The 25,587-nt window shown below is 40.7% G+C and overlaps 1 protein-coding gene across 1 annotated transcript in view; it reads right to left on the bottom strand.

Annotated features, from left to right (window-relative positions):
* Positions 1 to 25,587, bottom strand: part of sbf2 (SET binding factor 2) — a 129,580-nt gene that overhangs the window by 59,473 nt on the left and 44,520 nt on the right. The window contains exons 4-16 of the mRNA XM_049596115.1: positions 18,565 to 18,699; positions 17,963 to 18,073; positions 15,941 to 16,046; positions 10,840 to 10,972; positions 8,422 to 8,530; positions 7,934 to 8,047; positions 6,378 to 6,455; positions 6,030 to 6,143; positions 5,043 to 5,171; positions 4,768 to 4,866; positions 3,758 to 3,962; positions 3,450 to 3,559; positions 2,514 to 2,663 (exon numbers count right to left, since the gene is read on the bottom strand). Of these exons, the coding sequence (XP_049452072.1) occupies positions 2,514 to 2,663; positions 3,450 to 3,559; positions 3,758 to 3,962; positions 4,768 to 4,866; positions 5,043 to 5,171; positions 6,030 to 6,143; positions 6,378 to 6,455; positions 7,934 to 8,047; positions 8,422 to 8,530; positions 10,840 to 10,972; positions 15,941 to 16,046; positions 17,963 to 18,073; positions 18,565 to 18,699 (1,593 nt within the window). The remainder of the gene's footprint in view (positions 1 to 2,513; positions 2,664 to 3,449; positions 3,560 to 3,757; positions 3,963 to 4,767; positions 4,867 to 5,042; positions 5,172 to 6,029; positions 6,144 to 6,377; positions 6,456 to 7,933; positions 8,048 to 8,421; positions 8,531 to 10,839; positions 10,973 to 15,940; positions 16,047 to 17,962; positions 18,074 to 18,564; positions 18,700 to 25,587) is intronic.

Here is a 25,587-nt window from a genome sequence, read left to right as displayed (position 1 = left end):
TGTTGAAGCTCATTTTGTTTCCAGTTTTGGAACAATTCTAAAAAAATGTAACACTCATGTCGGCCAACAAAAGCTAACACATCATGATCCCATTTCAACACACGAAAAGACACACTGGCTGCCTGTTTATCAGCTGTGTCCACAACATGGGACAGTGTGTAGCCTTGCATCAATCTGATGAAAGACGCCGGGCTGAAGAGATGTTGGTGTTATGCAGACATCTTGCCACTTTTTAGCTTTTCAACAAATGCACATCACAGGCAAACTCCTGTCACACAGCAGCACAGGGCTCATCTCTGCTGTCAGACATACATGGCATAAAAGGGATGATGCAACGTTGAGCTTTTCTTTTCATATCTTCCTGCATGTGTGGAAAGACATAAATAATTAAATTTGGAAATCAGCAGCCTTGCCAGGTAGACATTCTATTGGCCAAAGTCATCAATGCTGCGCTTGGCCTCATTTTGCCCTGGTGTATAATCGAGGAGCAAAATGACACGTCAAATAACCTTGCATGTCCCTGGCCCTGGCAAATGGTAGGATTAATTGGCTTTCAATCATTTGGGGGGGAAAAAAGAATGACTGGAATCTAAAGTCACTCCATAAAAACTGCACTCTGTAAGGAGGACTGCTTAAAATTATTAAAATCCCTGGAAAGGGCTGATTCAAGGCAGTAAAACATGAGGAACCACCAATAAAGACCCGACGGCTCTGGTTGAGTGAAGCCTCACTTACTCTTTACGAGCTGCACAAAAACACATTACTTACTCCCTTTGACAAGTAGCCGAGGCATGAAGGCACCAGATAGAGACAAACATACTTTCTGATAAACAATGAGCAGCATCACCGGGGCTCAGTCTACGTCATGGTGCCAGGTTGTTGTCAACAAGGAGGAAAATAAAGAATTAAGAAAAAGAAGGAGGAACAGGTTTGAACTATACATGTGTTCAACTGACACGCTTACACATTTCGCAAAACTAGAACTGATGACAACTAATAAAGTATGGTATCTGCTGAAAATGTGGGGTACAGCACTAAAACCTGTACACATTCAACCAGATATGAACATACTATTGTGCAGTGACGTTTAGCATCAGTTTTAGATATTGCTTTGGTCAAAATCTGGGTCAGAAGTTTTGAGGTCAGATCTGTTGAGCAATCCCAAAGAGAAAGACATCTGCTTAACTTTCCTGTGACCTGCTGGCTAAGAAATTTTATTGAATTAATCTTTTAACAATATCCACAAAAATATTTTTCTAAAAATTATATTATGTTCTATTGTTACAGGCTGGGTAAACACACCGGACCACACCAGTAGAAACAAAGTCTTAAAGGCCAAGTCCTCACGCACGTAGGTATTTGGTAGGTATTTATTTAAAACGAAGCCTCTTCCATGCGTAGTTTGTGTTTTGGCCCTTTCGTCCACACGCAAACTGCCTTTTAGGTCACTGAAAACAGACCTTTTCTAAAAGTCCTTCCAGGGTGAAGATACTCAGAAACGCTGTTTTTAGTGTTGACTTGTAGACAGAGAAACACTGATGTCAGAGGGTGCACTGTTATCTTCTTTGTAAGGCATCACAAATGAGGCGACCGCAAGGCAAATGTGAGGCACATGAGATCAAAATAGCACTGGCATTAAACTTGCTAACAGGACTTTTAATATGTTTACACATAATTGTACAGTTACTCTCCCACTGTATTGAGGAACACAGGTGTCAGAACTGGCTACTGATGTCACTGCTACATAATCCAACACTCTCACGACACAGATCCCACCGCCAATGTCGCCAGTTTTGGACAAGACCCACTCAGACCTCCAGTTGATGTACTTCTGTAACTATACTGCTCTCCTACCAGCAATATTAAGTGGATGAGTAACTGTACATTTCTGTTCAAACACATAAAACGCCCAGTTAGAATGGTTAGAGCTGGGACTATTTTGGACACAACTGCCATTGGCATGCTGACAGTGTTTCTGCATGTTCATTTGGACAAAGGTCTTTATATAGCAGTGCATCTATGGATGGGATTTTTTATAGGAAAAACCCTTTTTTTAAAAAACCCCCAACTCTGTTGACTTCCCACTGTCTGTCACATTTACTGATGTATGATGCAATTTCACTGAATGTTGCATCATGTGTGGGGTGAGAAACAGATTACTTTTTTTGTTGTTCTATAATAATCAATTGAATTTTCAGACAACCAGATGTCAGGAATGAACATGACAATTTTCTAGACCTCAAGGTGACATCTTCACATTAACTGTTTTGTCACATTAATAGTAAAAAACCCAAAGCTGTTAAATTTACAGTTATTTAAAACAAAGAAGAGCAGCAAACAGTCACACTGAAGACGCTGAAAATAATGAATGTCTGGTAAATATGTCGCTTTATAAAGGATTAAAAAAAAAACCTCTCTTCACTATCAGTTGTCAATTTATTTTCAATTGGAAAAAATTGCATTACAAAGGGTGTGTGATTTGTGTTGGAGTGAATTTCTGTTACATGACGTACCTGGAGTGCACAGTTCATCATACGAATGATGTAATCAAATTGCTGGCTGTCCAGTATGGCGCGGTTCTGCTGGACGTGAAGACTCAGTTCCTCAGTCAGACACTGGCGAGCGGCCTTGCCTTTTAGTGCGCGCAGTGCAGCCGGCAGCGTCTGGCAAGAGAAAGGTGGATCAAGAGGGTTTAAGGGAAAAAAACTGACTGACCTGACAGGACAGGTTGTTTCAAAACAGTGAGAAGACGATAGACAATTTATGATTGTTAAAAAACTGGGAGACATCTTTGCTTCTTGAGATTTCCAGGCTTTTTGGGAAAGCATTACATTTATTAAAATGGAGTAATTTGATATTATTTTCCATTCACCGCTTTCAGCAACTCTGTGTACCAATACAGTGCTTCCAGTTACTTCGACCTGCTGTGTGATTAACGACCATTTGGCAGTGAAAGATTTACAGGCCCGTGGGGGGTTCAGAGGATATATGCCATGCATTCTTACATTAGCACAGAGATGCAGGCCTTGATTATGTAACTCCTATATGAAGCCAGAGGGATACATAAAGCAACTGGCAACAATCCCATTTCAAACACATTGGATGCATATTGGGTAGAATTACACACATGGGGCCACAACGCAGAGCATCTTTGTGTAGTGTAGATGATAATAGAGACAAACACAAGTGAACTGATTCATTTTCATGTGAAAATGAAAATTGTTGCTCAGTAAAGCTAGCAAGATCTCAACATGGATTGCGAGTGTGTTTGATTATGGGTCCTGTCTATTTCTGTCTGTGTGGCAGCTGGGAGATATGAGGATGATGAGGGCGAGGAGAGATCTACAGCTCCGCTACAGCCTGCTGGATGGGTGCAACGCAAAGATGCCTCCAGTTAATGAGCCTGATCAAAAGTTGATGAGCTCCCCTGATGAAAGACAGTGTGTCACCTTTTCAGTCTCCAGGGTCTTGTTGTCAAAGATGAAGGAAATGCAGCTCCGCACCACCTCCAGCCTGCGAGCGCTGTTGAACACAGAGCCACTCTTGCCCATGATGGACACTGGAATACAGAAAGAGGGTAAAGGATTAGGGTGAAACTACAGCTGCTGCAAACATCAGAGCTTTGCCACCAGTCAAAGACATACTCAGCGGATACCTGTTATGTTAAAACGATCACTGTGAGAGAGATTTAACATTAAGAAAACACTGCAGGTATGCAACAGCATGCACTGTATATTAAGGAAACATTAACCCATACCGACAGGTGGTCCTGCAGGTACGACACACTTCCTCTCAGGTCGTGTAGAAGGAGGTGCGCAGCAGTATTTTGCCATGCCCTCCAGCACTATCTGCTCCACCTTGTCGTCATCCAGCAGGGGAAAGGGTACCTGGTGCACCCGCAGGTGGGACCCCTCTGATGGCCGAGGCACCTTCTGGAATGCCATGTGGGGGTTTGGATTCTCCTGTAGTACACCCGCAAGGGAACCACAAGTATTAATAGGGTACACAGCTGTGTATACAGTGGATAAACAGCAAACACGTGCAGAACATGCTAAAGTCTGTCCTCAGTGTTTCCCCTGGGAGTTTTTTCAGCAGCAGCGCTGAAGTGCACGACATTAGAAGGGCTGCAGACACACATTTGCACACACTTGCAGATGTAAAATTTTGTTTACTAAACTGCCTTCTATACCCCATATGCTGTTACATTAATTCCTGCAAGTTGGGGCAGATGTAACATTTGACATCTAGTGTTCTCGTCAATATTGTGACTCTTACATTGCTTGTATAAACAATTTATTGACTGTTAACAGATAGACATTATCATCATGAAAATGTATGAGTATTGACATCGAAACCAAAACTTTTTATGATTGCCCCGGGTCTCCTCTAATCAACCCCACATTTCCAGTGGCAGAGACAAAACAACTTAAATCCTGGAGAAATGCAGATGACAAAGAGCTGGTGAACATGCCATGTGGGTCGTGTGGGCACAATGCAGGGCCAAACAAAGCTAAATGTAAACACTGTCAGAACACAGCAGAGTGTGTCTGAGCCTCTACAGACATGTTCGGTATGGTTTGTGTGTGTGGCGAGCAAGGAGAGAGAAACAGTGTGTCTGCACTCAAGACAGGCAGGTGGGCTGAACATTAGTAAATCACAAATGTAACAGAGAATGTTTATTGTGAGCTTAAGTCTGTCTGAACCACCAGACCAGTGAAGCTGTTAAAGCAGTGCGTATTGTCTCAAATGTTTTGCAAGAAGTCTTACATTTCTGTATAGCTGCTCAGAGAACGTCCTGATGTGCTTCTGCAGCTTGACAGGGCTGACCTCTTCTTCCTTAAAACTGTCAGTGTCTAAGGCCACCAGCTACAAAACACACAACAAAAATGAAAAATACACAGTCAGTGGATCATCAAGGGAAATACATTCAAAAGTATCACAGTGTTCCTAAAAAACATGTTTGCGTATAAACTTTTCCACTTAGAGCTAAAAAGTGAAGGGTAATAAAGTTCAGCTTTAAGTGGAGCATCATGGTACGGTACCTCATCAAAGAGATCGCAGGCTCGGTAAGGCGGACCTCTCTCTGAGACGAAGCCAGCGAAGGCCATGCCATCCAAAACCTTGGTCAGAAAATCATTCTCAATGAGGCCTCGCTGGCCCAGGAAGGCAGTCTGGATAATGTCAGAATTAGATCGGTTACAATCCCACACAGATGGGAGCAATGTAATCTTGTTCATATGGACATACTGCAGACTGAAGAACAACTGTAGCGATCACAGCCATTTATAGAATAAGATTACGAAGTCTTCAAAAAATATCTCTGCAAGGGGGCCTGAGACCGGCAACTTTTACTGTTGAAATCATGGATAAGTTCTTCAGCATGTACAAAAACTGGGAATAAATCTAGTTATAAATGACTACATGCAAATGAATTTAATTTACTTTACGCATAATTATTTGTGCTTGTGGGAAGAAGAGATAAAACACAGTTCACTCAAGCCTTCCCCCACTCAGCCATTCCAGACGAATAGGCTGGAGCGTTTGTTTATAATGTGATCCATGTGGGGTACTTTGAGGATGATGTGCTGAGGGGTTACCATGGAGACACCACAGACACGAACAAACAAAAATCTCCAGCACAAAACAAAAATGTAAACCTAATACGTTTCATATGGCTCATTGCCGGGCTTTGCCCAAGGTTACGGGACTGTGTCCGAAGCTTGCATAAACAAAAGGATAGCATCACGGAAGAGTCATGAAAGCCTCAACAACACATTTAAACTACTCATACACATCCTCACACAAACATGCACTTTATACACTCCTGATAGGTTTACGTGTCAGGGGTCCTCACATAATTCCACCCTCACTGCTGGACTCAAAAAACATTCTTGGCAGATGAAAAAGAACAATGTGTTTGCAGCGGAGCAATTGCTAAAGGAGTTTAATCTAAGGTCACATATTGGAAAGTCAAGTTTGTGCAAAATTTGAATTTCAGCACTGGAGATTCCATTATGTTGTTATCTTACCTTGTGAAAGTGAATAACGGGTTCAGAATGGATGCGGATGAGCTGCAGGCAAGACCTGTAACCTTGGAAGAGTTGTGCAAACAGCCTGAGAAAGACGGCCCTCACCTCCTTGTCCTAGAACACACACAGAACTCATAAAACAACTATGCCACAAATGTAGTCTGATAGGTTAATTATGCAACAGACATGTCATTTGTCTCGACGGTAATGGGTTACCGTCAGTTAGTGACCTCACTCCAACGCTAACCTTTTACCAACAAGAGATTTTTGTGATAAAGGCAATCGTTTCCTCCTCATGTGGGAGGATCGTGAATGAAAGGGGGGCATGTGATAGTGATGCTGACTTACCAACAACTTGAGGTTGGAGGGCGCAGTGCGAGGCGGAGGGAACGCATTGTCTGCTATCTCCAGATCAGGGTGCAAAACCTAGGGGTCATAAATACATCATCAGATGATTTAGTCATTTTCATTTAACAAATGCTTTTACGTAGAGCAGCTTGCAATAAGTGCAAGACGAGCACAAGTGAACTAATAATACAATACCATAAAAGGTGTCACATGATTTAATTAAAAAAGGAACACAAGAACATCAATTTTACCAGCAGTCACTGAACACATCTGAGTATAAGAATCTAAAAATTACTTTGTGTGTCTTAATGTGTTTGTCTGTGTGAAAGACTGACCGACAGACACGCACACAGATGCTAAACAAGGATAAACGGGGGTTTGTCTACCTGGTGTTCATAGTTGAATGATTTTTGTAAATTAAAGCTATAGTGCGTAACTTCTACAGGTCTGTAAACGTCCGTTTCACCCAAGCCACTACTAGAGGAGATGACACAATGCTGATTAAGCCGATCGGCTCCTCTAACATCTTGCGGTATTTTTCAATATATATCATTTTTAGTATGCGTGTCGACCGGCGACATTCCCGCACTGGCACACAGGAAATGCTTCCTCACAACAAGAAAGGAGGGGGAGGAAGAGCGGAGAGTGTCATAGCAAGAGGTAGAGCGCAGGTAGAAAGAGAAAGCAACATGGCGGAGAAGCGGCCGAGACACGGTTCAGAAGTGGATCCTACCATAAAGGCAAGTGTTACTCTGTGTATGGTGTGTGGCGACTGGCAAGTGTTACTCTCTGTACACGGTGTGTGGCGAATGTTACCCTGTGTACATGGAAGTGCCGCCGGCTTATTAGTTGTAATAACGCATTATCCGCTGGGAGGCAACAGAAGTTACGCACTATAGCTTTAATGAATTCATTCAATTCATAAGTCATTTAATATTGAGTATCTGCTGATACTGATTCCTGATCTGATCTACTTTTATTTTTCTAAATATTACAGCAGTACAGTGCACACATCAAGTGCTATCTATCTATCTATCTATCTATCTATCTATCTATCTATCTATCTATCATAAAGTATAAAATAACAAACCCTACCCTAATCTTTTTGGCCTTATTGCGTCTCGAGAGAATTTCTCTCTCACTTTAAGAGAGTATTCTCCTGTGTTTGTTGCTTCAGTGTTTGTTTCATGGACCAGGAAACATTAATAAACTACTCTTATTGGCTGTTAGCTCACGGAGATTTGGTAAATAACACTAATAATCAGCCTCATATTGCGTTTTGCTTGCATTTATGGTGTGTGGTGTTTCACAGCAGCAGGGGCTCAGCAGCTGCTCTTAGAGACAAACAGATGGCTGCAATCCATGCTGCTGTGCACGAAAGCTTCACAAATAAAATCATCTGTGTGACAGCTGATGTACAATAAAGGATCAGATCAGGATGAATATAGCTGATTCCAATCAGTTTAAAAATGCCCCAGTTGGACATCTCTGCACCTGTATTTGCTTGTGTGTGTGTGTGTGTGTGTGTGTGTGTGTGTGTGTGTGCCTGAGCTTACCAGAGACAGAGAAGTCTGTGTTTGGTGTAGCAGAGGTTCAGGGAGCAGGGACAAGTGGATGCACTCAGGGATTTTTATTGTTCCTCCATCCAGGTCAGCAATAATAACATCCAACTGGTGAACACACATAAACACAGACAGGTCAGGTGGTTTGATTGCAGCTGGAGGGAGTACTGCAAAGAACAACACGTATGCCTGGCTAGGTTCAGCCGAAACCAGTTAAATAAACATCTTGGTTAAAAAAGAGCAGATTACTTCATCTTTGCGTGTAAAAGCTTCCTGAAACCAAAGGGCTTTCTTAACTCTCCTTGTCAGTAGAAAGTCCTAAAATATCACAATGCATCCTCATGTGTGGGATATAAAAACAAACTCTAAAAGAGTCCAATATTTGTTAATGATTCACAGGCATTTGACAACAATTTATGCTCTTCAATTTCTGCATGCACGTTAGAGAGCCTGCTGGAGGCCTGCGACACATCTGCACTCACCAGATCCTGTATTTCAGTCTGAAACATGGAGTGCACTCCAATGATGAAGGGAGTGGGGGAGCTCAACACCTCCAGCAGCCGCGAAGGCAGAATAGGGATGTACGGGTAGCTGAACACACACACAAGAGGACATAACAGCGAATACACACAGTGTGTACAATCAGAATAGGAATGGGGAAGAACTGAGATGTGAGTGGGCAACTGACAGCCCAGAAATATACTTCCCTGTGAGTGTACGTGATGATGAAACGTGAGACTCAAAACTTACACTAACAGATAAAACGGCAGTAAAGATAAAAAACTTCAAGCTGCTCTCACATGACATTCATAAATTTTGCAATGATATCATTTACAAGCTTTGGAAATTTTACTCGACATCATCTACCGGAAACTAGTGTTGCGCAACACCGACAAAATTAGAATTACTTCAATACTGAAATACGACATAATGGCAGAGTTACCATTGCTGCTTTTACATGATATGTTCGCGTAACAAAATGTTGGAAAAGAGTAAATGAGGGAAATATATCCAAACATATAAAGAGATTCAGAGTTTATTTCACCACAACAGTCAGATGACCTCATAAATGTGTGCTGCTTACATAAAGTGGCCTTTTACAACAAGAAAAAAACAAATTGAACCGAAGTAGTAATATGATGATATACAAAATCACAGGTGATATCTGGTGTTACATGATGATGATATTGATTCCTTCCTGTAACACTGAATTACTCATCAAGACCAGGATGATGTGACACTCACCTGTTACTCCTGAACAGAACAAGCCATTTTGTGATCTTTTGTTCTATTTGGTATATTTTGGATTATTATTAATTTATTTTATTCTTAAATGTTTGACTGTGGTGCAGCAACACTGTGGTCAAACACTCAGACACTGAGGCACCTGTGGTTCAGCTTTAACACCAACAGATTTGTTTATAGTTGTTCACATTCTATTACATTTTGGACAGCTTTGGAAATATACATTTGAAGGAATATCTATCGCTCTATTAAAATTATTCTTGTAGATGTTAGTGTTCATTTTTAACTAATGTTAATTCGTCAAATTTTACGATAAATCTCATCATCATTATAAATTTACCAAGTCATCCACCTGTGTGTTTTTGATAAGTTTCATTAGGGGCCATACACATGCTGCTTCTTTGACTGCCCGGAAAAGGCGAGGTCGGACGCACGCCTGCCGTGTGTCTACATTGAAAACAATGAATTTGAGGAAGCAAAAAGCGCAGCATGTGTTTACAGCAGTCTCTAGTACATATTAATCAACATTACAGTTAATCTACCAAACATCCCTTTAACCAATTATTTGCTGATCTATCTAGTACATAATTTTCAAATGCTGTTTTTTCATCTTCTTAATGTTGATTTGTCTTTTTTAACAATATGTTAAATCTAGGAGATCTGACTCTGTACCATTTATTTTCCTTAATTTGAAAAAAGACATCTGTGGTTTAGGAAATAGAGTAGATTGTCTATTCAGTGCAAGGTTACTGGTTTGATCATCAGCTCCTGGTTATATATTTAAGTGTCCTTGGGCACGATACAGAACATTAGAGGACATGTGTTTGGTGTGTGTGAATGGGTACATGAGAAGCACTGTGAAGCGCTTTGTCTAGTTTATAAACAAAGTCTGCTGGCAGTGGCACCACTACCAACATATTCATCGAATTATTTTCTGTTTCTTGACCTGTCATCTTTCTTTTCTTGTCAAATTAACACATGCGTGCTGTCTTTGATATTTTAAGAGGCTGTTTTCACGGGAGACATTTTGACATATCACAGTAGGAAACACTTAAGGTCCTGGTATCATACAGTACATGTTGGCTCACTGTCACAGCGTACTGGGATAATTAAAACTGAGCCGTAATTAATGTTATCAGTAAAGCTGGTGCTTGTACCACAATGACAAAATGTCTGCTGTGAAAACAGCCTGTTGTCTCAGGGTTTGTAGTGTTATGTCTCAAGAGATGAATCATCAATTGAAATACAATGCAGTAATGTTGCAATTTGCAGTCATTTGTACAAATTTTATTTCTCATAAACTCCCTTCCGAGTTTAGACAATGTGTTTCACAAGACAGACAGTGATGTGTGCATTTGTTCTAAAAAGGGGAGGAAGTTAATCACTGCACAAGTGAAAGGCACTTGTGGGAGTAGTGAATTTTAAAAAGTGAGTGGAAAAATGCTTGGAGATTACGAGACATACGAGGTTAAACCGGGTCAAATTTTGTGATTTTAAAGGGCAATCTTATCCAGTTGATATGGCTGTTTCCAGAACTGAATACAGTGATGAACAAAGTTAATCATCAGTCGAATGAAAGTCATGACACCAGCAGAGGTGTTAGAGGAGAGTCACATGAGAATCTGTCCGGCCATCGGGTTCAAACACAAGCTTACCTGTATTTAAGAGGGAACATGAGGGCTTCAAGAGCGCGACACGCCTCTCCGAGCCGCTGGTAACTGGTGGAGTGGAACAAAACCTTGTGTTCTGTCAGAACCGCACAAAACAGGCTTAGAACATTTTGGATCCCTGGAACGAGAAAAAAAGACAAGAACGAAAATAATGAGGTATTTGTTGGAATGTGACAGCCACATTGTTCCAGATCATTCATCACACATTCGTGGCTATTTGTGGAGGATTTCAAACTTCAAACACAGATTAGATCACACAATATTCATCTGGGAGTTCTGTTCATATCAATAACAGCTACGAGACTAATTACTGCAATTTAAAACATACTATATACTGTGGAATTTTTCTTGCAGTTTTGGCAGTGCTTTGCAGACCAGTCATACCAATCTTAATATAGAAGGCTGTAGTGCTACTTATGGGTTGGGGGGTACTGTTTGTGCACTAATCTTGTTTTGAAAAAAAGGTGCTGTGCAACTTCAAAACCTGTGGAGTTGATTCAAATCTGATTTTAATTGTCAAGTTACAGTATAATGTTTGAGACTGCTGCTTATGGAGCTCCAACAGGCTGAGCTGTGCTCTTTAGCGAGGTAGGAGCTTGAAACTACAGCAGCAACTGTCCCTTTATTCCAGAGGAGAGCATCACTTTGTCTCCACAGCTTACTGCAGCCTCACAGATTTATTTAATTAACTGCCTGTAAACAAAACCTCTGTAGTGTCTTAGTTTTTGGTAGGTGAGCACTGCACTGCTTTTTTCTCGTCTAATCAGTTTGTGTATTTAAAGGTATACTGTGCAGGACTTTCCTAAATAACAACACACTGACTCATACAAAAGTAATCCTCACCTCTTATGACCCGCTAGAAGTGTTTGCCGGTGTGTTTATCTACAGAGACTCTGCCCTCTGCCTGTATTCTTATCTTGCTGTGGTCTGGACGTTTACAGGCTGCAACCTTTGGGCAGTGGTTTGTAGCCCCCAGTAAATAACACCACGCAGGTGAGGTTGAGACTTTATAAAAAGGTAGTGATCAGGTAGCAGAAGCCATCCAAGAGGAAACTACAAAAACTGCAGACAAAGCGCAGAAAAAACACAAATATATTGAGGCGTAATTCCAAGCTCAATTCAAAAGAAGAGCAGATCTGGGGTTTGCTTTCACTTTCACTTTCCTTGGCAAGCACTTAAGAAGAGGATGGAGATACACGTGTGATGGGAGTTTCCTTATTGTCTGTTGGACAGGAAGATGCCAGCAGTTAGCTTAGTTAGCTTACTAAAGTATCAGCTTTTCCATTGAAACTAATGTTCCCACCATAGTACAGTGGCTTGCAGTGTAGGGAGGAGGGGCCAAATTTGAATGTGTTTGCAAACAGTAACTGATAATTTCTTCATAGTATATCTTTAAATAAATTGCTTCTGCTCCTGCAACTTTTTTCTAAATTACTTAAATTGCATTAAACCCCTTCAGTGTATTCTTCCATCCATCAAAACAAGTGTAAAAATAAGAGTTAGGATCACTGCACATAATCTGCAATCCGTCAAATGCTTATAAAGCCATGAAACCTGCTGGCTAATGGTGCCGAAAGAACAATAAATTTCCATGACCCATTAGGTCAGTTTATATTAAACACTGAATAGAAAGCTAAAGGACAACTCACCTCAGAAAAACAAAGGATATTACACACTCTCATATAGTATAAATAATATTTCAAATACCGCTGTGACAATCAGGAAGAAGTCTAAGTTTACAGTTCCTGTTATTGTTTCCTATCAAGCAACTGACAGACCTATTCATCACACATTGGAGTGATAAAGAGAGGAACACTGGCAGACATATCAGCGCCACTGGGGGCGCTTGGTCTGGATGTTTGGCTGCCTGAGTGTATCGCTCCAGTGATAAACAGGAAACTGAAAATGAGCCTCAACAAAATCAGAGTCTTGAAAGTGAACTTGTCAAACTAAAGGAGTTGTTTCATCTTTTATGGACACAGTGGGTTAAAATTCTGTAAAAGAGTGTTCCCTGCTCATTTCACTATGGAGGCTCCTGTTTCTCAGTCACACCTCAAGTTCAGGTGTTTACTTATCTCATGGAAGTAGCAACGCACTTCCGAGCCCTAAATAAAAAGAGACAGCGACATCCCCGGACAACAGAGAAGACAAAGGCAACAAACAACAAACATGGGGGGGTTGGGTACTTCCTGTGCAGTGTGACATGTTTAACACACATTCCTCTCTGATGACTCGGCTGACCTGTGCACACAGAATGATGTGCTGACCTGCACAGCTACAAGCCAATCCTTACTTGGAAATGAGGATATGACCTAATATGTGGAAACGCTACACTTGTTCACTCCACTTAGCTAATCAGCTGACTTATGATATTTACCTCCCTGTCAGCGTGCAGAGAAATCAGTGTTAAAGGCTGAGGGACGGATATTTGCCAACGTCTAACTCTGTCAGCCACTTTCACTTGATATGCCATGATGACTTGACTCCTGAGATTCCTGCATACATTTGTCCTGCTACACAGTCCAAAACAAATATTATACCAACAGTTAATCAAAGTGGGATTAAGGACAAAGCCAACAACACATTACAACAATCTGCTGCTTGTTGCTACAACAGCAGAAAGACTGACAACAGATATCTGCACAGTTTGTTCCCGGCATGATCAGAAGATAGACAGACATTTAATGTCTATGCTCCCACAATAACCCTCTGTAGTATGCATTAAGCATGCAAGCATGGAAGACTACTATCAGTGATAAAGAAATAGTTCAGCATTTTGGGAAATATGGTTCTTCACTTGCCAAGAGTTAGATGGAACAATGATACCACTGTCATGTTTGTACACTTGTACAGTTATCATTCGATAAATCAATTTAGCCCTGTGTTACTTTGACTTCATGAAGGAAACTTTGTTTTTCTCACATGTCTTCACGGTGAAGAAAGTGTGCAAAAACTGATACAATTCTTGTTGAATTGGAGTAAAGGGGACCACGTTTCACAACAGCAAAAATATATCAGTACACATTTGTTTACAGACCAAACACACAGCTTTCTCCAACAGGAAACTGAACAGAAAATGAAACTTATCTCTACTCACTTCAAAGCCAGACTCCATTGACAAAAACAGTAATTTCACTTCATGAAGCACAGAAGTTGCTGGTCTACTGCTGCCTCAAACAGTTAGCGTATTCGTGTTCTTGTGTGACTTTGATGTTTTAAAAGGTTTAGTTCAGTTTCATCAAAGTCACACAATAACACAAACAAACTACCTGATCAATGCAGCAGTAGACCAGCAGCTCCTGTTTTCAGCGGGGTATAATTACAGTTTTGGTCAATGGAGTCTGGCTTTGAAGAGAACATCGATACGTTTCACTTTCAGTTCAGTTCCTCGATGGAAAGGGCCATCTGTTTCTAAGGCACTGGGCATACAACTGGATAAATGAGACTTGGATCACACTGCACAAGATGTGTGAGAGTTTGCAAACGAATGTTTTGATATAGTTTTACTGTTGTTGGACACGGGAGGTCCAGATACTGCTTCAATTTAACAAGAGTTTTTCTCATTGCTGGATCATTCATTTACTGTGGGGGAATGTGGGAAAACAAAATTTTATTCACAAATTCAACGCAACACAGGGTGTATTCCTTTAATATAAGGCTTACAGCCAGGAAACTGTCAACACATCTTAGTCTAGAAACAGCTATTAGCTATTAAACAAAAGACAGAAGAAAATCTGCTTACCATTAATTAAGAGCTTGTAAAAATAGAATGTTGTGGTTTTAAGGTTATTTTGCACTATTTTCCTGCATTGTATTAAAAATAAAGTCACATACTAAGCACCTTTCCAACACACATTAATTGTGTTTCTGTAGTTGTTTTCGAGGACAAACAGCGCTGAACTGAATAATGGAAACAGGCTTATGAGGACCGACAGACCACAGCTGGGTGCTGTATCAAGATTGCATCGTTTTGTGTATCTAGATTGGCTACAAATGACTCCCACATAACTGTAACCACACGTGTATCGTGCAAGTACCCCCCATGTGCATGCTCACCACTTTGTCCAAACAAACAGAGGATGGTGTTAATACACTCAGGAAATAAAGTCCACTCTGTTTTGAATCACATTCTTCTAATCAAATGAGGATAATGAGGGCCAACTTTCCATTACAAATCAAATTTCAGGTGAATTATATTTAATTTCACTCTCAGCTCCAACAGATGTACGCCTAGAGTTGCAAAAAGTGAAAGAAACTCAATTCTTCTAAAATGACCTGAAATCTAAAAATATAATGTCCAATAGCTCAGTTCCAAACTGTCATTTTTAAAGGCTGAGGAAAGTGATAGGCACACACTCCTAAAACCGTGACTCATGGTCAATCAGGCGTGGTATATCTGTAACAAAGCACATATTCCTTGTGCAAATTGTTTACAGTCTGAACCGTTAACACACTGAGCAAACACGGCAATGTGAAACCAGCAAACTGAATCAAATCTTCATCATGTGCTCGTTTCAGCCCAGACGAAATTACAGAAACACTGATGGGACAAAGCAAAAACCACATAATCTTGCCTCAGACACATTTAGTGTAGAATAAGTCTTTTTAATTCTACACTAAATGTGTAGTTCTTTATAGTTGACTGCTTAAGTCTCCTGCCTGTAAAAGTCCTACAGAGCTGCAGAGTTTATCACCACGTGACTGGCAAAGCAGAACAGAGCCTCTAAAACTCTGAAAGGATCAAGACTGAATGAATGTGAAATATGTCACATACATTAAGCTGCTTAATTAAATCAACTAAGACGATGATGCCAGTAATATGATTAAGACAAATGTTGTCTGAGTGCCCGAATTGTCAGATTAAAACAACTAAGAACACAAACTGCCTTAAAAGCTGAATGGGATATTGTGTAGACGTGACAACCTGCAGCAGGAAATGACTGTTCATTCAACAAAATCTACAGCAGAATTTCATGTTTCTGAAGAGATACGGTTACACAGTCACTAACAAGTCATGGTCTGACTCAATAAGTCTCCTCCTGTCTCATGATTGCTAGTTAGTAGTAATCAAAGCGCCTGGACCCACCCAGCTGCTGGAAGAGCAGAGCAACACTTTTGCATGTGACAGGCAACGTGTCGTTCAGCGGCGTCTGGATGAGCTGCCGGTCTCCTGCTCCCAGGCTAAACAGCTTCTGTAAAGAAAAACAACAGTAGCAAAGGTCAAAAAAACAGCCATGGAAACTTTCTACGGTCATCACGTCTAGAGGGGCGAGCAGTACTGCGCCTGACAGTTATCCATTAAGATTTACAACCAAGTGTACTGTGGCTGTATCAAATAAAGAAGACACATGCTATTCAGTGCCACACAGACACTGCAGCTGCAGGACTGAATTAGCCATTTGAATGAGTTTGCTTGTCACTGAGCAAAGAAAACCTCAATTTCATGTTCTTCAAAATACTGGCGCCAGCACAGCTGCAGCAATATGACAGAAGATTAATCAAGTCAAATTAGTGATGCTAAACTTGTACTACAACACAAAGTGCTGAACATAAAGGACAAAACATTTGTGACAGAGAAAAAAGATGATAACAACATATAATACACTAATATCAATAATAAAAAATTCAGTTAAAACTACGGGCTAAGATAAGATGAACTGACTTTATGCCTGCTCCTGACTAGGCGTAAGAGTTACGCCTGGTTTTAGTAATAAGAGGGCTTAAGCCTTGATGGTGCAACTGGCTTAACTATGAGATCGGTCTTAGAACACCAAGTTATCACCGACTTATCTTAAGACCGGGTGTGAGCCCTGTTGGTGCAACCGGCCTCTGGATAAAAGTCAGGTTTTGTTCAACCCATTCACCTCCACTCACTCCCACCCACTTAGACTTTCTGTCTTTTTATACTACATCAGTTGCTCTTAGCATCAGGTATTACAACAGATGAGTTAGAGCTTTTTGAAAGCCCAGGGCATCTAATCTCATAGAGATGCAAAAGGGTGCATTTTGCACGCTTCCTTTCACGCAGTGTTTATGTTGCAAGTGTAGTTTGGCGGAAAGACAATAGCTCCTACATGAAACTGCACACAAAACGTTCTGTGGATTATCTTGAGTATCAAGCCATGATTTCTGCCATACCACAACCTGAGTGCCATCTACTTTAATTATATTCAAGAGAAGGCAGACATTTCTACAGCTCATATCTCCAACACTCAGCAACTCACACCACAACAACCTAGATTGATCAATAGCACTACAGGTGAGAGGAAAAAGTTCTTCAGTCAAGTGAAAAATGAAAGGTATCTCTGGATCTCCATTCATATGATTCTTTACATACCTAGATGTTAAATTAGGTGCTGCTTTGAAAAATTAGTCTGTTCCACTGCTGAGGTTCTGCCTGAAGGCAAACTCAAGGACTTGGGATTTTCAGTGGCATCTTGCTGGGGAACAGGCCAAAATCTTGCCTTTTACAGCACACTACCATCATTTAAACAAAGCCTGACTTTGATAAGGACTTCTCCCCAATGGCAGTTGTAGATGTAGAGTAATTTTCCAATATGGTTGAGACACATTTTGGCTCCGGGGTGTCTTTCAAAGGTGTAAGCACGTAATCTATTGCCTGGCCCGCTGCATTCACAGCCTCACCTTCTGACACTTGGCCATTAAACTGCAGCAAACAAAAATATTTTTAAAACCTAAGTAATGAATTTTAAATATATATTCCTCTAAACTGTCATAAACATAATTTGTTGCCTGTCGTCCTACTCTGGGCTGAGGTATTTTGCTCCACATAACATGATGGAAAAAATGATGAATATGTATCATAAAATTACTGCCTGTGGCTGGACAACAATCTCTGGCACCATCTGAAAATGACATTCCTGATTGGCTGCACGGCAGACATAAATCATTTTAGTAGCTCCACCTTGAGCCTCAGCCATCACCTCCTCAAACAATCACTGTCTGACATTCATGCAGGACTGACATTAGCCTTTTCTAGCCCCTCGTCTGGTCTGGATCTGTGGCCTCAGGACAGACCAGGAGCAGTGAGATGACTTACAGACTGTTGTCATGACTTAAGACATGCTTTGCCTCAGTAAAGACTTACCTGGGATCCACCTGCAACAGGAACCTGGAATGTGAAGAGGTTGGCCACCAGACCCTCTAAAGGGAAATTCAGGCTATCAATGTACACTGTGTAGATCAGCCCCAAGCACCCCTAGAAGGAAAACATGTGAAATACAACAAAGACATTACAAGCCGACACATACACAGGCTAACTAATCTATATAGTATGGTAAAACATTGCCTGCATTTAAGTTAAAATCCTAACTGATTGTGCTCTTGAGGAGTCTGTCACATTTAGGTAGGGTTTGATCAAACAGCTATTGTAATAGCACCTTCAAACACGCAGGAACAGAACAACATATTAACATGAATAGTCGACTGTGAGTCTACAAAATCTGTAATCACCTCATCTGCGATGAAAAGATCAGGAGGTGCTTATGCTTCCATGTCTCATTTACTTTGCTGAATTGCGTGCTTAACGCTTAAGCAAATCTGAGGCCTATTGTGCAGATAGTACAAAGTAGATAAACGTCATCTCAAAGCTGGAAGATGAAAGCACTGATTTGACAAAAATTCAGAGTATTCCTTCTGAACAAGAAAAGTATTTTTTAATCAAGATTTAATCATATGATGTCTTATTACCCGGAATATTTCAGGATAATCCAGCCTGGACACGAGAATGAGACTTTTTGGTGCAAACACTTGAGCTGGCTGGATCAGGCCATCCTCCTCTTCCTCCTCATCTTCATCTCCATCAGCCTCAATACTCTTTGATCCCTGAAACATTAAAAAAAGTTGAAGAGTTCAACACAGTGCCATGGACCACAGACCATGAAATGTACTGTGGAGCATGCCAGCACTGCTGAGCTCCTAGTTTAGCTTGTGAATACATCATGTGCCTCAATCTCATTAGATTGTGCAGTACGTGTCTGGCATGTCCTATACGTTGCACGTGTTGCACAGTCTCCAGTGAAAAATAACTGATGGGCTTCAATATAAAAAGTGTTCAGTGGAAATATAATGTATACTGATATGTGTATACAAGTTTATAGATGGAAACCCAACTACTGAATAGTACCTAAATATATCTGTACCGACACTGAAATAATACCACGGCATGAACCTAAAACATCAGGAAAAGTAATGAAAATTAATATTAGTTTTTATGTTAGAAAAGAGAAGGAAAGGAAAAAAGAAAGAAAATATGTTGTGCCCAAATGTTTGCCAAACGTCACCCACACAGTCAGCCTCGGATTGGTTGAGGAGTGGTTCAGGAACACGGCCTCTGATTAGCTGACAGACTAAAGCCAAGGTATCATGGATGGCTAGCGACAACAATAACCATTTTTGACACAGGAAAATGGATGAATAATTACAAAAGACATTCAGTGCTGGATTAATCACCTGGATATATTTTACAAAGTCTCCAAATAGACATCACAGTTTCTGTCTGACTTACAAAGCTTCTGAAAGGGACATGATTGCACCTGAGCCCTTGTTAAAACGGCACAATGGTTATCTTATGGACAAAGTCTCTCGCATGCAGCATTCCAGAGCTATTTCACATTAGTCGCATTACGTCGTATATGATATCGTCGACCACAGAATTAACTTATACAGCGTCCAGTATGTCAGATTTTGCTCAACAGTTTTGTTCAATGCTTAGTAGTGAGACATACTTGCACACATAGCTCAGCTGGAAAAGCTCTGCTTGAGGGATACAGTATGCAGTTTATTTTCAGATAATGTCACATTAGACATCACATTTATTTCTATATTTCTTCCCGATCAGACAATTACATGAGCCATTTCACTTGCCCAGGGCAGTGAGCCCTGCAGAGCGCTACAAGCACACGCTGCGCCGCTGTGGCACATCCACGCATAGAAAATATTTCATTGGAAACATTTCATAGGAAACATGGCTCTTATTAAAACACTGTCATTCATCAGACCGTTTTTGATGGCAGGATATTGCAAAACCTTTCTAGTATCCGTATAATGTGCAACACTCCATTTTCTATTTTCACTTGAGGAGTGAGTCATGAAATAGGTTTGAAAGCAGAAGCAGTGGGAAAGTTAGTTGTATTTCCCCTGTAAAAAAAAAATAGCCAGGACAAAACTCTTGCATCAGACAAAGTCATCGCATCAACCCCAAAAAATCTTAAAACTCCTCCTTTGTCTCCGGAGAGGAGACACACATTTATGAAAGTTTGGACTATTAATTATCTCCTTGCCCAATCTGTCCCCATTCCGCACAGCTGCTCATCCCACTGGAGCCATTGAATGACTACAACAGATTTTATAAAATTACGACGAGGCTAATAAAAGATCTTGCCCACAAAGAGACAAAATCATATGATTGGATTTCCTTAGAGGAGAGCCTAAATGAGCTGAGGAAATTAATGTTGCTTCCCTCCCAGAGTCACATACTAACAGACAATGCAAAACATCAGACATTAGTGACAGTGCCAAAGACGCTAACAAATGCACAATGTTTAGTAATTATGAAGATACATAATTAACAGTAAGCCAAACATAGTCATTGAAATATTATTCTTTATTGTACATCTCAAGATGTATGAAACCACTTCTACCCTGAGGTTGGTTGAACACTGCACACATACTGTATGAACACACCATTTTTGTGGTGCATTAGTGCTCTAAAGCTTGTAATTGTGGGCTCTGAAGCTTCAGTAGTGATAAACAGCGAATATTCAAAGCTTAAGGCTGGGGGGTAATGCGGTTTTTCCTAGGATGGCAAAGGCATGACCTGTCCTATTCGTTGTCCGATTTAATTTATACTTCTGTGGAAAAGCCTGTGCAGAGCTTCCCCAAAGCTGCAGAGATGGTTTTCAGGACTCGTAAAGATCCACAGAAACACATTGCACACCTCCTGAGAAACGTGACTATGCGTCAGGTACCGCAGATGCTGAAGTTTGACATTGCATCACAGCAGGGCAGTGGGACAACAAGAAGCATGGAGTTTGAGGAAAGGCTAATGGAGCAAGTTAGAAGATATTGTCACTTGTATGATTCCTCTTCTAAGCATTACAAATAAATAAATAAATGTTAGTCACAATTCCTGGAAGGAGACAGCAGAAGAGCTACAGAGCAAATCTACAAGTGGAAGCTTCTGAGAGACAGGTCCATAAAATGAAATAAATAAATAAATAAAATAATTTAACAAAAAGATACCAGCTTTTTATATATTGCTATTCTGGCTACTCCCTTCTATGAAGCTGTGTAACAGCTCAGTGTCGGATGTTAGCTGCTGCTGCTGTGTTAGCTCGTGCTAACTGGGCAGACGTTGAACCAAACATTCGCTAGGAGGAGAGTGGCTCCGGAGATGGTCCTGTAGTGCTGTGACACTAACAACAACAGAATGTTTGCCAATCTGGTGGGGAGTTGGGTGGTCTGAGATCAGACCCCCTGTACTTGACACCTCTCCCTCTGGTCAGAGAACACCACAAAGACGGTCTAATTCTGTGGGAGATACTGAATGCTAAAAATTTGGCTCAGAAAGCGAGTTGATGCCTGGCGAAGTGCTGTTAAACAGAAGCGAAGGAACAGCATACAAGCTCTGACAAATTTAAGATTTGAAATTAAACAAAAAAAAAAAAATCCAGATCTCAAAATTGAAAATCAAACACCTACCCAGCGACAAATGTCTGAGAAGTCGAATATTCAGGTCAAACCCTACTCTCAGTTCAAATGTACACTATAAAGTAATGTTTTGTTATGATCAATAACGTTGTCTACCTCTCCCCAAAATAACGACAAGCTTGTCGTACAAGCAACAGCCTCAATCTGGTTCTAATTGTCTCTATCGTGAATCTGTGAGCCCTATCAGAGCACTGACGCGCCAACCTCTCCGTGCTCATTCCTAACTAAAGCCCTTATCACAATCTGGTATATTTCTCCAGACAGAGAAAACATGCCATAAGTGCTTCAGTATCTCGGGATGAAGGAGTACAGGATCAAAATAACCCATTCAGATGGGGGTCACATTTCACCATTATTCTTAGGGTTTAGTTCAATTATTAGACAAAATACATTCCTCTGCCGCCTGTCTGGACTCTCCCTTGAATCCAGCAGAGCAGATAAGGATGAGAGTAAAGATTGTTAAAACCCCCTCACGTTTCAAGAAGATCCTCTGTGCAGCACACTGGATCCAGGGACGTGTGTTTATTTTACAAAAACATGTCTGGATGAGGCCAAATATAGCCTCGTCTAATAAGTAACACAAGGCTGACAAAAAAGGTAGCCTATCAAATTCAAAAGTCTTCATAATCCTTCAGTATTTGATATACACAAAGCATCCACGTGTCTGGGTGAAGTGTGTTTTTACCACACACAAACTTCTGAATTACTGTAAGCTGTAAAGTACTAAACAGTAAAACAAAAGGAAGCAAAAATGTGTATTTTCAAAACAATATTATTCTTCTACACATGTATTCAGATCAGTATTTATGTTTTTTAAAACGTATGCAGTGCGCAACCCCACTGACAGCTTTAGTAGTGAGAAGCTTTATAAAATTGTTATCTTTTACTGTGTTAAAAAAAAAAGATAAAACAACAAGGATCTAAAAGTGAAGCCTAAAAATGTGGCTTAAAACTGGATAAAGATCTGTTCTTTGTGTTTACGCTAGCAATATATTCTGTTACATTGGAGTGCAAGAGTCAAATTGCTGACGACAGATTTCAACGCTGCTGTGTAGCGGGGTTTGAACACAACACAAAGTGAACTACTGAAACAAATCTTTGTACTTAAAACCGTAAACCACTATTAAAAAAAAAATCAATAACGTTTTTGATAATGGATACGGTATCACAAAACATAATACTGGGGTACTGGGGTGTATCAATATTTTCTTACACTCCTATTTGATAACCTTGTGAACTTCCTTTAAAAATAATGGCAGACAGTAGTAAGCGTTGTTCTGATACTAACACTGTGCCTCTGATAGTGTCTAAAATGCTGGATTGGGTATGAGTGAGTACTTAAGTCTATGCATCAATCCTAGCCTGGTTCCAGACCATAGACCCCGCCTACTCAGCTGAGTAGGCTTGCATCTCTGGTCTGGCATACTGCAATGAATTTGTGATTTATCTCGTCCAAACGATGGACGGACCAATGAACGCTGGGGGTGGGGGCGGGTTTAGCAATTAGCCAATCAGCGCCACGCTAATGGCGACCGCTGCAGATCCTACAGACCACATTCACAATGCTATCGAGGTATTTCGCCACTACTTGCGTTAATGGAGGACCAAATAAAGGAAACTGCTAAACTGGATTTAACGGCGATGCAGCTGGGCATGCACGATGACAGAGACATTTTAAACAGGCAATGCTCGCTTGTTTTCGGCACCCCAGAGGCATGGATACTAATGACGTCAGATTCTGGGTGAGTCGTTGATCTCTATTGATTGGTTAGGGAAAAATCAAATTCCCTCCCCGTTGTAAATCGCCTTCAATGGAGGCGATGTCAGACTGAAGGTTCTGGGAGCTTCAGTCTGACACTCAGGCTACATCAATCCTATACAACTAATTTTTTATTGTTAAACTTTCAAGTAGTTTCACACTCAAATAAAATGGCAGATTTCAGTTTTTACATAGTGTAATGTTAGCCATTAGCAAAATGTCAGAAATTTGGCAATATTCTACAGTGGAAAGTCCCACCAGTTTATGATTTAACCTGAGCCATGCCATACAATGACAGCAATCATTTCACATCTACACAGGGTTAGTTGTATACTAGTCTCGCCTGGGCCGACTCTTACTTTAAGATTGGAGAAAAAAACGCCCCCGCTGCTTGTATTTCTTTCAACCAATCACAATCGTTCTGGGCGGCGCCACAGCAATGGTGTGCTTGCAAAAATATTGCCGGGGGGAAACAGGTTTTGGTGTAACACGCCCACAAAAATATCGCCTACAGGATGCGAACCATGGCAGAAAAATGGCTACATCCCCCAAGATAAAACACCGCAAAAGTTAGTAAAGGACGTGTTGAAAACGCTTGAAAACTGCTACAGAACCGGAGGTGGTAGGGCGGGACTTCAGCGGGTGGCTTGTTCCGCCCAATGAGAGGCTGATCTATGCAGCAAACTTCTGCCCACTCAGACAAGTTGTATACAGCTGTTGCATTTTCTTTTTTAACTGCTGTGGCATAGAACGTATCTACCCTGACGTCATCTATTTTTTTTTTTTTTTTCTTGACTGCTGTTTTGAAGCCTAAAGTTCAGCTTTTTGGGTGTTGATATCTTGTTTTTTGGAACCAGAAGTGATCATATTTGGCCAAGAGGGTGGAGCTGTGGAAAAGCTGACTCACAGACTGTAGTGACACCTAGCAGACAGCCTGTCACTCAAGCAACCCCGCCCTTAGATATGCATAACTTTAAGCTCTGATAAATGTAAAGAAGTGAGTTATATAAAGATTCACCTCCGATACAGTTGTAATGAATGTTGAAATTAGCTGCAGAGCCTCAAACCGTTTTTGTAGCCGGCTGTAAACATGTTTAATTCTACTGCTCTGGAGCCAAGCTCAGGTGGCCTTGGCTTTATTTTTCATCCCTGGAGGCTGCCACTTGGACGGAACATCTCTAATAACAGTTTACACTGAAGCTGAAATACAAGAAATGTTTGTACATAAATCAGACTATTTTTGTTTTTTCATGTGCGAGTCCCTTTCTATCACTTCTTGTAAATATCAGGCACACTTTTATGATTAAACTGATTCCAGAGCTGCAATAAACATCCAAACAAAAATAGTGTCTCTTCAGCTGTTTTTGTTCAGCAAACCTAAAATAAACACTAAATGTGGCGTGTGTGTCAACACAAAGTTTGTAGCCTTCACTAATAGCCCTGCCAGTCCCTTGATAACAGTAAACAAAGGCACAATTACAAAAACATTAGGCCTCATAATCAAGTCTGAATCTGTTGTTGTTAATGTCATCTCATATTCCCTCCACCAAGCCAGTGTGTGAGGACAGAAAACAGACCAAGGATTTAGGCTTCAATACAGCTGCGAGACTTCACCAACCAGTGTCGGGCAATGAGATGTCTGTTAGTATACTCATCCAAAAAAAACAAAAAAACAACAAAAAAAACCCCACACTTAACAATAGGGCTATTTTTCTCCCTTTGATGTGACAAGTTTTCCTAACTCCTTCCTCCTCTGACGCTGTCTGGAAAAATGTGCCTAGTTATGCAAACAGAGGAATGTTTGTGTGATTATTGTCTGATTCACACAACAAGCTGAAATGCTAAACTAATGAGGAAAAGATGAATTCCCACAGTATTGATTCTGCATGTTCCACTGAAGTGACTTCCACATTTTTTGAAAGCTGACACGTTTCTTGTACATGACTGCTATTGGAATTTAACTTGAAAAATGTTTTGTTGAACTGGCTGGAATGTGATTGGCGACCACCCTCCACATGCATAAGGATGTGAGGTCACAGCTGGCACAGCGACAGGAGTCATTTAAGGCCTCTAACAAAGGAAAACACAGTGAAACAATTAGCCTGGTATTCTGTGGGCTTTTGGCAGGCAGAAAAATTAACAAGATCATTCATAAGTATAAAAATGATCCCGTCCAAACAAATCTGTTGTAATCAATAATTTATGGGGGTTTGAACATTTGTGCCGTGACCAGCAATGTGCAA

The sequence above is a fragment of the Epinephelus fuscoguttatus genome, linkage group LG2 (assembly GCF_011397635.1).
Source record: "Epinephelus fuscoguttatus linkage group LG2, E.fuscoguttatus.final_Chr_v1".
In the NCBI taxonomy this organism is placed as follows: domain Eukaryota; kingdom Metazoa; phylum Chordata; class Actinopteri; order Perciformes; family Serranidae; genus Epinephelus; species Epinephelus fuscoguttatus.
This window is presented reverse-complemented; position numbering and strand designations above follow the sequence as displayed.